This window comes from Oncorhynchus kisutch, unplaced genomic scaffold (genome assembly GCF_002021735.2).
Source record: "Oncorhynchus kisutch isolate 150728-3 unplaced genomic scaffold, Okis_V2 Okis01b-Okis20b_hom, whole genome shotgun sequence".
Taxonomy (NCBI): domain Eukaryota; kingdom Metazoa; phylum Chordata; class Actinopteri; order Salmoniformes; family Salmonidae; genus Oncorhynchus; species Oncorhynchus kisutch.
In genome coordinates, this window is record NW_022261978.1 from 10,491,569 (window position 1) to 10,503,481 (window position 11,913).

The 11,913-nt window shown below is 35.6% G+C and overlaps 1 protein-coding gene across 1 annotated transcript in view; it reads right to left on the reverse strand.

Annotated features, from left to right (window-relative positions):
• Nucleotides 1-9,986, reverse strand: part of LOC109876839 (zinc finger protein 239-like) — a 36,106-nt gene extending 26,120 nt beyond the window's left edge. The window contains exon 1 of the mRNA XM_031811079.1: nucleotides 9,932-9,986. Within this exon, the coding sequence (XP_031666939.1) occupies nucleotides 9,932-9,986 (55 nt within the window). The remainder of the gene's footprint in view (nucleotides 1-9,931) is intronic.
• Between the last annotated feature and the right edge of the window lie 1,927 nt (nucleotides 9,987-11,913).

Here is an 11,913-nt window from a genome sequence, read left to right on the forward strand (position 1 = left end):
TCCCATGTTTCATGAGACTATAATGTAAAGAGTTAGTCCCATGTTTCATGAGACTATAATGTAAAGAGTTAGTCCCATGTTTCATGAGACTATAATAAGAGTAGTCCCATGTTTCATGAGACTATAATAAGAGTTAGTCCCATGTTTCATGAGACTAATGTAAAGAGTTAGTCTCGTGTTTCATGAGACTATAATAAGAGTTAGTCCCATGTTTCATGAGACTATAATGTAAAGAGTTAGTCCCATGTTTCATGAGACTATAATGTAAAGAGTTAGTCCATGTTTCATGAGACTATAATGTAAAGAGTTAGTCCCATGTTTCATGAGACTATAATGTAAAGAGTTAGTGCCGTGTTTCATGAGACTATAATGTAAAGAGTTACTGCCGTGTTTCATGAGACTATAATGTAAAGAGTTAGTCCCGTGTTTCATGAGACTATAATGTAAAGAGTTAGTCCCATGTTTCATGAGACTATAATGTAAAGAGTTAGTCCCATGTTTCATGAGACTATAATGTAAAGAGTTAGTGCCGTGTTTCATGAGACTATAATGTAAAGAGTTAGTGCCGTGTTTCATGAGACTATAATGTAAAGAGTTAGTGCCGTGTTTCATGAGACTATAATGTAAAGAGTTAGTCCCATGAGACTATAATGTAAAGAGTTAGTCCCATGTTTCATGAGACTATAATGTAAAGAGTTAGTCCCGTGTTTCATGAGACTATAATGTAAAGAGTTAGTCCCGTGTTTCATGAGACTATAATGTAAAGAGTTAGTCCCGTGTTTCATGAGACTATAATGTAAAGAGTTAGTCCCGTGTTTCATGAGACTATAATGTAAAGAGTTAGTCCCGTGTTTCATGAGACTATAATGTAAAGAGTTAGTCCCATGTTTCATGAGACTATAATGTAAAGAGTTAGTCCCATGTTTCATGAGACTATAATGTAAAGAGTTAGTGCCGTGTTTCATGAGACTATAATGTAAAGAGTTAGTGCCATGTTTCATGAGACTATAATGTAAAGAGTTAGTCCCATGTTTCATGAGACTATAATGTAAAGAGTTAGTGCCGTGTTTCATGAGACTATAATGTAAAGAGTTAGTCCCATGTTTCATGAGACTAATGTAAAGAGTTAGTCCCATGTTTCATGAGACTATAATGTAAAGAGTTAATCCATGTTTCATGAGACTATAATAAGAGTTAGTCCCGTGTTTCATGAGACTATAATAAGAGTTAGTCCCATGTTTCATGAGACTATAATGTAAAGAGTTAGTCCCATGTTTCATGAGACTATAATGTAAAGAGTTAGTCCCATGTTTCATGAGACTATAATGTAAAGAGTTAGTCCCATGTTTCATGAGACTATAATGTAAAGAGTTAGTCCCGTGTTTCATGAGACTATAATAAGAGTTAGTCCCATGCTTCATGAGACTATAATGTAAAGAGTTAGTGCCGTGTTTCATGAGACTATAATGTAAAGAGTTAGTCCCATGTTTCATGAGACTATACTGTAAAGTGTTAGTGCCGTGTTTCATGAGACTAATGTAAATAGTTAGTCCCATGTTTCATGAGACTATAATGTAAAGAGTTAGTCCCATGTTTCATGAGACTATAATGTAGAGTTAGTCCCATGTTTCATGAGACTATAATGTAAAGAGTTAGTCCCATGTTTCATGAGACTATAATGTAGAGTTAGTCCCATGTTTCATGAGACTATACTGTAAAGTGTTAGTGCCATGTTTCATGAGACTAATGTAAAGAGTTAGTGCCGTGTTTCATGAGACTAATGTAAAGAGTTAGTCCCATGTTTCATGAGACTATAATGTAAAGAGTTAGTCCCATGTTTCATGAGACTATAATGTAGAGTTAGTCCCATGTTTCATGAGACTATAATGTAAAGAGTTAGTCCCATGTTTCATGAGACTATAATGTAAAGAGTTAGTCCCATGTTTCATGAGACTATACTGTAAAGAGTTAGTGCCGTGTTTCATGAGACTATAATGTAAAGAGTTAGTGCCGTGTTTCATGAGACTATAATGTAAAGAGTTAGTCCCATGTTTCATGAGACTATAATGTAAAGAGTTAGTCCCATGTTTCATGAGACTATAATGTAAAGAGTTAGTCCCATGTTTCATGAGACTATAATGTAAAGAGTTAGTCCATGTTTCATGAGACTATAATGTAAAGAGTTAGTCCCATGTTTCATGAGACTATAATGTAAAGAGTTAGTGCCGTGTTTCATGAGACTATAATGTAAAGAGTTAGTGCCGTGTTTCATGAGACTATAATGTAAAGAGTTAGTGCCGTGTTTCATGAGACTATAATGTAAAGAGTTAGTCCCATGAGACTATAATGTAAAGAGTTAGTCCCATGTTTCATGAGACTATAATGTAAAGAGTCAGTCCCGTGTTTCATGAGACTATAATGTAAAGAGTTAGTGCCGTGTTTCATGAGACTAGGATGTAAAGAGTTAGTCCCATGTTTCATGAGACTATAATGTAAAGAGTTAGTCCCATGTTTCATGAGACTATAACGTAAAGAGTTAGTCCCATGTTTCATGAGACTATAACGTAAAGAGTTAGTGCCATGTTTCATGAGACTATAATGTAAAGAGTTAGTCCCGTGTTTCATGAGACTATAATGTAAAGAGTTAGTCCCGTGTTTCATGAGACTATAATGTAAAGAGTTAGTCCCGTGTTTCATGAGACTATAATGTAAAGAGTTAGTCCCGTGTTTCATGAGACTATAATGTAAAGAGTTAGTCCCGTGTTTCATGAGACTATAATGTAAAGAGTTAGTCCCATGTTTCATGAGACTATAATGTAAAGAGTTAGTCCCATGTTTCATGAGACTATAATGTAAAGAGTTAGTGCCGTGTTTCATGAGACTATAATGTAAAGAGTTAGTGCCATGTTTCATGAGACTATAATGTAAAGAGTTAGTCCCATGTTTCATGAGACTATAATGTAAAGAGTTAGTGCCGTGTTTCATGAGACTATAATGTAAAGAGTTAGTCCCATGTTTCATGAGACTATAATGTAAAGAGTTAGTCCCATGTTTCATGAGACTATAATGTAAAGAGTTAATCCCATGTTTCATGAGACTATAATAAGAGTTAGTCCCGTGTTTCATGAGACTATAATAAGAGTTAGTCCCATGTTTCATGAGACTATAATGTAAAGAGTTAGTCCCATGTTTCATGAGACTATAATGTAAAGAGTTAGTCCCATGTTTCATGAGACTATAATGTAAAGAGTTAGTCCCATGTTTCATGAGACTATAATGTAAAGAGTTAGTCCCGTGTTTCATGAGACTATAATAAGAGTTAGTCCCATGCTTCATGAGACTATAATGTAAAGAGTTAGTGCCGTGTTTCATGAGACTATAATGTAAAGAGTTAGTCCCATGTTTCATGAGACTATACTGTAAAGTGTTAGTGCCGTGTTTCATGAGACTAATGTAAATAGTTAGTCCCATGTTTCATGAGACTATAATGTAAAGAGTTAGTCCCATGTTTCATGAGACTATAATGTAGAGTTAGTCCCATGTTTCATGAGACTATAATGTAAAGAGTTAGTCCCATGTTTCATGAGACTATAATGTAGAGTTAGTCCCATGTTTCATGAGACTATACTGTAAAGTGTTAGTGCCATGTTTCATGAGACTAATGTAAAGAGTTAGTGCCGTGTTTCATGAGACTAATGTAAAGAGTTAGTCCCATGTTTCATGAGACTATAATGTAAAGAGTTAGTCCCATGTTTCATGAGACTATAATGTAGAGTTAGTCCCATGTTTCATGAGACTATAATGTAAAGAGTTAGTCCCATGTTTCATGAGACTATAATGTAAAGAGTTAGTCCCATGTTTCATGAGACTATACTGTAAAGAGTTAGTGCCGTGTTTCATGAGACTATAATGTAAAGAGTTAGTGCCGTGTTTCATGAGACTATAATGTAAAGAGTTAGTCCCATGTTTCATGAGACTATAATGTAAAGAGTTAGTCCCATGTTTCATGAGACTATAATGTAAAGAGTTAGTCCCATGTTTCATGAGACTATAATGTAAAGAGTTAGTCCCATGTTTCATGAGACTATAATGTAAAGAGTTAGTCCCATGTTTCATGAGACTATAATGTAAAGAGTTAGTGCCGTGTTTCATGAGACTATAATGTAAAGAGTTAGTGCCGTGTTTCATGAGACTATAATGTAAAGAGTTAGTGCCGTGTTTCATGAGACTATAATGTAAAGAGTTAGTCCCATGAGACTATAATGTAAAGAGTTAGTCCCATGTTTCATGAGACTATAATGTAAAGAGTCAGTCCCGTGTTTCATGAGACTATAATGTAAAGAGTTAGTGCCGTGTTTCATGAGACTAGGATGTAAAGAGTTAGTCCCATGTTTCATGAGACTATAATGTAAAGAGTTAGTCCCATGTTTCATGAGACTATAACGTAAAGAGTTAGTCCCATGTTTCATGAGACTATAACGTAAAGAGTTAGTGCCATGTTTCATGAGACTATAATGTAAAGAGTTAGTCCCGTGTTTCATGAGACTATAATGTAAAGAGTTAGTCCCGTGTTTCATGAGACTATAATGTAAAGAGTTAGTCCCGTGTTTCATGAGACTATAATGTAAAGAGTTAGTCCCGTGTTTCATGAGACTATAATGTAAAGAGTTAGTCCCGTGTTTCATGAGACTATAATGTAAAGAGTTAGTCCCATGTTTCATGAGACTATAATGTAAAGAGTTAGTCCCATGTTTCATGAGACTATAATGTAAAGAGTTAGTGCCGTGTTTCATGAGACTATAATGTAAAGAGTTAGTGCCATGTTTCATGAGACTATAATGTAAAGAGTTAGTCCCATGTTTCATGAGACTATAATGTAAAGAGTTAGTGCCGTGTTTCATGAGACTATAATGTAAAGAGTTAGTCCCATGTTTCATGAGACTATAATGTAAAGAGTTAGTCCCATGTTTCATGAGACTATAATGTAAAGAGTTAATCCCATGTTTCATGAGACTATAATAAGAGTTAGTCCCGTGTTTCATGAGACTATAATAAGAGTTAGTCCCATGTTTCATGAGACTATAATGTAAAGAGTTAGTCCCATGTTTCATGAGACTATAATGTAAAGAGTTAGTCCCATGTTTCATGAGACTATAATGTAAAGAGTTAGTCCCATGTTTCATGAGACTATAATGTAAAGAGTTAGTCCCGTGTTTCATGAGACTATAATAAGAGTTAGTCCCGTGTTTCATGAGACTATAATAAGAGTTAGTCCCATGTTTCATGAGACTATAATAAGAGTTAGTCCCATGTTTCATGAGACTATAATAAGAGTTAGTCCCATGTTTCATGAGACTATAATAAGAGTTAGTCCCGTGTTTCATGAGACTATAATAAGAGTTAGTCCCGTGTTTCATGAGACCATAATAAGAGTTAGTCCCATGTTTCGTTTCATGAGACTATAATAAGAGTTAGTCCCATGTTTCATGAGACCATAATAAGAGTTAGTCCCATGTTTCATGAGACTATAATGTAAAGAGTTAGTCCCATGTTTCATGAGACTATAATGTAAAGAGTTAGTCCCATGTTTCATGAGACTATAATAAGAGTAGTCCCATGTTTCATGAGACTATAATAAGAGTTAGTCCCATGTTTCATGAGACTAATGTAAAGAGTTAGTCCCGTGTTTCATGAGACTATAATAAGAGTTAGTCCCATGTTTCATGAGACTATAATGTAAAGAGTTAGTCCCATGTTTCATGAGACTATAATGTAAAGAGTTAGTCCCATGTTTCATGAGACTATAATGTAAAGAGTTAGTCCCATGTTTCATGAGACTATAATGTAAAGAGTTAGTGCCGTGTTTCATGAGACTATAATGTAAAGAGTTACTGCCGTGTTTCATGAGACTATAATGTAAAGAGTTAGTCCCGTGTTTCATGAGACTATAATGTAAAGAGTTAGTCCCATGTTTCATGAGACTATAATGTAAAGAGTTAGTCCCATGTTTCATGAGACTATAATGTAAAGAGTTAGTGCCGTGTTTCATGAGACTATAATGTAAAGAGTTAGTGCCGTGTTTCATGAGACTATAATGTAAAGAGTTAGTCCCATGAGACTATAATGTAAAGAGTTAGTCCCATGTTTCATGAGACTATAATGTAAAGAGTTAGTCCCGTGTTTCATGAGACTATAATGTAAAGAGTTAGTGCCGTGTTTCATGAGACTAGGATGTAAAGAGTTAGTCCCATGTTTCATGAGACTATAATGTAAAGAGTTAGTCCCATGTTTCATGAGACTATAACGTAAAGAGTTAGTCCCATGTTTCACGAGACTATAACGTAAAGAGTTAGTGCCATGTTTCATGAGACTATAATGTAAAGAGTTAGTCCCGTGTTTCATGAGACTATAATGTAAAGAGTTAGTCCCGTGTTTCATGAGACTATAATGTAAAGAGTTAGTCCCGTGTTTCATGAGACTATAATGTAAAGAGTTAGTCCCGTGTTTCATGAGACTATAATGTAAAGAGTTAGTCCCGTGTTTCATGAGACTATAATGTAAAGAGTTAGTCCCATGTTTCATGAGACTATAATGTAAAGAGTTAGTCCCATGTTTCATGAGACTATAATGTAAAGAGTTAGTGCCGTGTTTCATGAGACTATAATGTAAAGAGTTAGTGCCATGTTTCATGAGACTATAATGTAAAGAGTTAGTCCCATGTTTCATGAGACTATAATGTAAAGAGTTAGTGCCGTGTTTCATGAGACTATAATGTAAAGAGTTAGTCCCATGTTTCATGAGACTATAATGTAAAGAGTTAGTCCCATGTTTCATGAGACTATAATGTAAAGAGTTAATCCCATGTTTCATGAGACTATAATAAGAGTTAGTCCCGTGTTTCATGAGACTATAATAAGAGTTAGTCCCATGTTTCATGAGACTATAATGTAAAGAGTTAGTCCCATGTTTCATGAGACTATAATGTAAAGAGTTAGTCCCATGTTTCATGAGACTATAATGTAAAGAGTTAGTCCCATGTTTCATGAGACTATAATGTAAAGAGTTAGTCCCGTGTTTCATGAGACTATAATAAGAGTTAGTCCCGTGTTTCATGAGACTATAATAAGAGTTAGTCCCATGTTTCATGAGACTATAATAAGAGTTAGTCCCATGTTTCGTTTCATGAGACTATAATAAGAGTTAGTCCCATGTTTCATGAGACCATAATAAGAGTTAGTCCCATGTTTCATGAGACCATAATAAGAGTTAGTCCCATGTTTCATGAGACCATAATAAGAGTTAATCCCATGTTTCATGAGACCATAATAAGAGTTAGTCCCATGTTTCATGAGACTATAATAAGAGTAGTCCCATGTTTCATGAGACTATAATAAGAGTTAGTCCCATGTTTCATGAGACTATAATGTAAAGAGTTAGTCCCATGTTTCATGAGACTATAATGTAAAGAGTTAGTCCCATGTTTCATGAGACTATAATGTAAAGAGTTAGTCCCATGTTTCATGAGACTATAATGTAAAGAGTTAGTGCCGTGTTTCATGAGACTATAATGTAAAGAGTTACTGCCGTGTTTCATGAGACTATAATGTAAAGAGTTAGTCCCGTGTTTCATGAGACTATAATGTAAAGAGTTAGTCCCATGTTTCATGAGACTATAATGTAAAGAGTTAGTGCCGTGTTTCATGAGACTATAATGTAAAGAGTTAGTCCCGTGTTTCATGAGACTATAATGTAAAGAGTTAGTCCCATGTTTCATGAGACTATAATGTAAAGAGTTAGTGCCGTGTTTCATGAGACTATAATGTAAAGAGTTAGTGCCGTGTTTCATGAGACTATAATGTAAAGAGTTAGTGCCGTGTTTCATGAGACTATAATAAGAGTTAGTCCCGTTTTTCATGAGACTATAATAAGAGTTAGTCCCATGTTTCATGAGACTATAATAAGAGTTAGTCCCATGTTTCGTTTCATGAGACTATAATAAGAGTTAGTCCCATGTTTCGTTTCATGAGACTATAATAAGAGTAGTCCCATGTTTCATGAGACTATAATAAGAGTTAGTCCCATGTTTCGTTTCATGAGACTATAATAAGAGTTAGTCCCATGTTTCATGAGACTATAATAAGAGTTAGTCCCATGTTTCATGAGACCATAATAAGAGTTAGTCCCATGTTTCATGAGACTATAATAAGAGTTAGTCCCATGTTTCATGAGACTATAATAAGAGTTAGTCCCATGTTTCATGAGACTATAATGTAGAGTTAGTCCCATGTTTCATGAGACTATAATGTAAAGAGTTAGTCCCATGTTTCATGAGACTATAATGTAAAGAGTTAGTCCCGTGTTTCATGAGACTATAATGTAAAGAGTTAGTGCCGTGTTTCATGAGACTATAATGTAAAGAGTTAGTGCCGTGTTTCATGAGACTATAATAAGAGTTAGTCCCGTGTTTCATGAGACTATAATAAGAGTTAGTCCCATGTTTCGTTTCATGAGACTATAATAAGAGTTAGTCCCATGTTTCATGAGACTATAATAAGAGTTAGTCCCATGTTTCGTTTCATGAGACTATAATAAGAGTTAGTCCCATGTTTCATGAGACCATAATAAGAGTTAGTCCCATGTTTCGTTTCATGAGACTATAACAAGAGTTAGTCCCATGTTTCATGAGACCATAATAAGAGTTAGTCCCATGTTTCGTTTCATGAGACTATAATAAGAGTTAGTCCCATGTTTCATGAGACCATAATAAGAGTTAGTCCCATGTTTCATGAGACTATAATAAGAGTTAGTCCCATGTTTCATGAGACTATAATGTAAAGAGTTAGTCCCATGTTTCCTGAGACTATAATGTAAAGAGTTAGTCCCATGTTTCATGAGACTATAATGTAAAGAGTTAGTCCCGTGTTTCATGAGACTATAATGTAAAGAGTTAGTCCCATGCTTCATGAGACTATAATGTAAAGAGTTAGTGCCGTGTCTCATGAGACTATAATGTAAAGAGTTAGTCCCGTGTTTCATGAGACCATAATAAGAGTTAGTCCCATGTTTCATGAGACTATAATGTAAAGAGTTAGTCCCGTGTTTCATGAGACTATAATGTAAAGAGTTAGTGCCGTGTTTCATGAGACTATAATGTAAAGAGTTAGTGCCGGCCGGTGAGATTTTCCATACGCACAAAAAAAAGCGTATTTCTCTCAAATGTGTTTACATCACCTGTTAGTGAGCATTTCCTCCTTTGCCAAGATAATCCATCCACCTGACAGGTGTGGCATATCAAGAAGCTGATTTAACAGCATGATCATTACACAGGTGCACCTTGTGCTGGGAACAATAAAAGGCCACTCTAAAATGAGCAGTTTTGCCACATCAACACAATGCCACAGATGTTTCAAGTTTTGAGGGAGCGTGCAATTGGCATGTTGACGGCAGGAATGTCCACCAGAGCTGTTACTAGATAATTGAATGTTAATTTCTCTGTGATAAGCCATCTTCAATGTTGTTTTAGAGAATTTGGCCTCACAACCTCAAACCACATCTTTGCCGTCATTTGCGTGAGTGGTTTGTTGATGTCAACATTGTGAACAGAATGCCCTATGGTGGCGGTGGGGTTATGGTATGGGCAGGCATAAGCTACGGACAACTGACACAATTGCATTTTATCGATGGCAATTTAAATGCACAAAAATACTGTAACGAGATCACGAGGTCCATTGTTAGGCTTTTTTTAAAGGTATCTGTGACCAAAAGATGCATATCTGTATTCCCAGTCATCTGAAATTCATAGATTAGGACCTAATTCGTTTATATCAATTGACTGAAACTGTTGCATTTTACGTTTATATTTTTGTTTAGTATAATTAACATTCACTTCCAGCTAGCTACTAATTCCGTTGCATAAGAGGGGACAGTGGACGGTCCTCAGCCTTGCCGTAGCTACCGTTAGCTGTGCTCCGTGGTGATGGCGCCATACTGCGATGCTGCATTCAACTGCACCGGTGAAACATTAAATGTTACAACAACCCGTAGCTACGTCTGCTGTGCTCCGTGGTGATGGCACCATACTGCAATGCTGCATTCAACTGCACCGGTGAAACATGCAGTGCAAAAACTATATACAAAAATTAATTCCGTTTAAATGTTACAACAACCCGTAGCTACGTCTGCTGTGCTCCGTGGTGATGGCACCATACTGCAATGCTGCATTCAACTGCACCGGTGAAACATGCAGTGCAAAAACTATATACAAATATTAATTCCGTTTAAATGTTACAACAACCCGTAGCTACGTCTGCTGTGCTCCGTGGTGATGGCACCATACTGCAATGCTGCATTCAACTGCACCGGTGAAACATGCAGTGCAAAAACTATATAAAAAAATTAATTCCGTTTAAATGTTACCCGTAGCTACGTTTTTTTGTTATTTGGAAATATTAAATACGTTTTGATTGGTTGTTGGGGTTGTATATTATGCACATCTGCAAGCATTGCTGCAAAGGACAGATACTAGGAAATGTATCTCCAGAGTAGATCATCATCCCTAACAGGTTAAAAGGCTGTATACAGAATGTACATGCGTGGACATTACAAAGGGCCATAAGTTTTCTAATAAATCAATGGCCAGTTTGGACGGTTCACTGTTATAACAAACATAATAGGCTTTGACTGGCAAATTAGTTGTTTTATCAATATGTCCTGTCTGCTGATTGGGCCAGTTATTTGCACGGTTTTCTGTTATAACAAACATAATAGGCTATGATAAATATAATAATATATAATATGGCAAATTAGTTGTTTTATCAATATGTCCTGTCTGCTGATTGGGCCAGTTATTTGCACGGTTTTCTGTTATAACAAACATAATAGGCTATGATAAATATAATAATATATAATATGGCAAATTAGTTGTTTTATCAATATGTCCTGTCTGCTGATTGGGCCAGTTATTTGCACGGTTTTCTGTTATAACAAACATAATAGGCTATGATAAATATAATAATATATAATATGGCAAATTAGTTGTTTTATCAATATGTCCTGTCTACTGATTGAGTTTGACAGGGGGGCAGTATTGAGTAGCTTGGATGAATAAGGTGCCCAAAGTGAACTGCCTGCTACTCTGTCCCAGATGCTAATATATGCATATTATTAGTAGTATTGGATAGAAAACACTCTGAAACACTCTGTTTCTAAAACTGTTTGAATGATGTCTGTGAGTATAACAGAACTCATATGGCAGGTGAAAACCTGAGAAAATACCAACCAGGAAGTGGGAAATCTGAGGCTTGTAGTTTATTTTTAATTTTTTACTCAGCCCCTATTGCAGGTACAGTGGGATATTGGTTATGTTGCGGTCACGAGAGAGTTAGCTCTCATTCCATTGCTTTTCTACAGACAATGGAATTCTCCATTTGGAACATTATTGAACATTCATGATAAAAACATCCTAAAGATTGATTCTATACTTAGTTTGAAATGTTTCTACGACCTGTAATATAACTTTTAAAACTTTTCTTCTGACGTTCGGCTGGACCTGAACGCGCCATTGGATTTGTTTACCAAACGCCCGAACAAAAGAAGCTATTTGGACATAAATGATGGACATTATCGAACAAATCAAACATTTATGGTGGAACTGGGATTCCTGGGAGTGCATTCTGATGAAGATCATCAAAGGTAAGTGAATATTTATAACACTATTTCTGACTAATGTTGACTATCCAATATGGCACGTATCTTTTTGGCTGCTTTGTTGTCTGAACGCTGTACTCAGATTATTGCATGGTTTGCCTTTTACGTAAAGTTTTTTTGAAATTTGACAGAGCGGTTGCATTAAGGAGAAGTATATCTCTAATTCCCTGTGTAACACTGGTATTTTCATCAACAATTATGATGAGT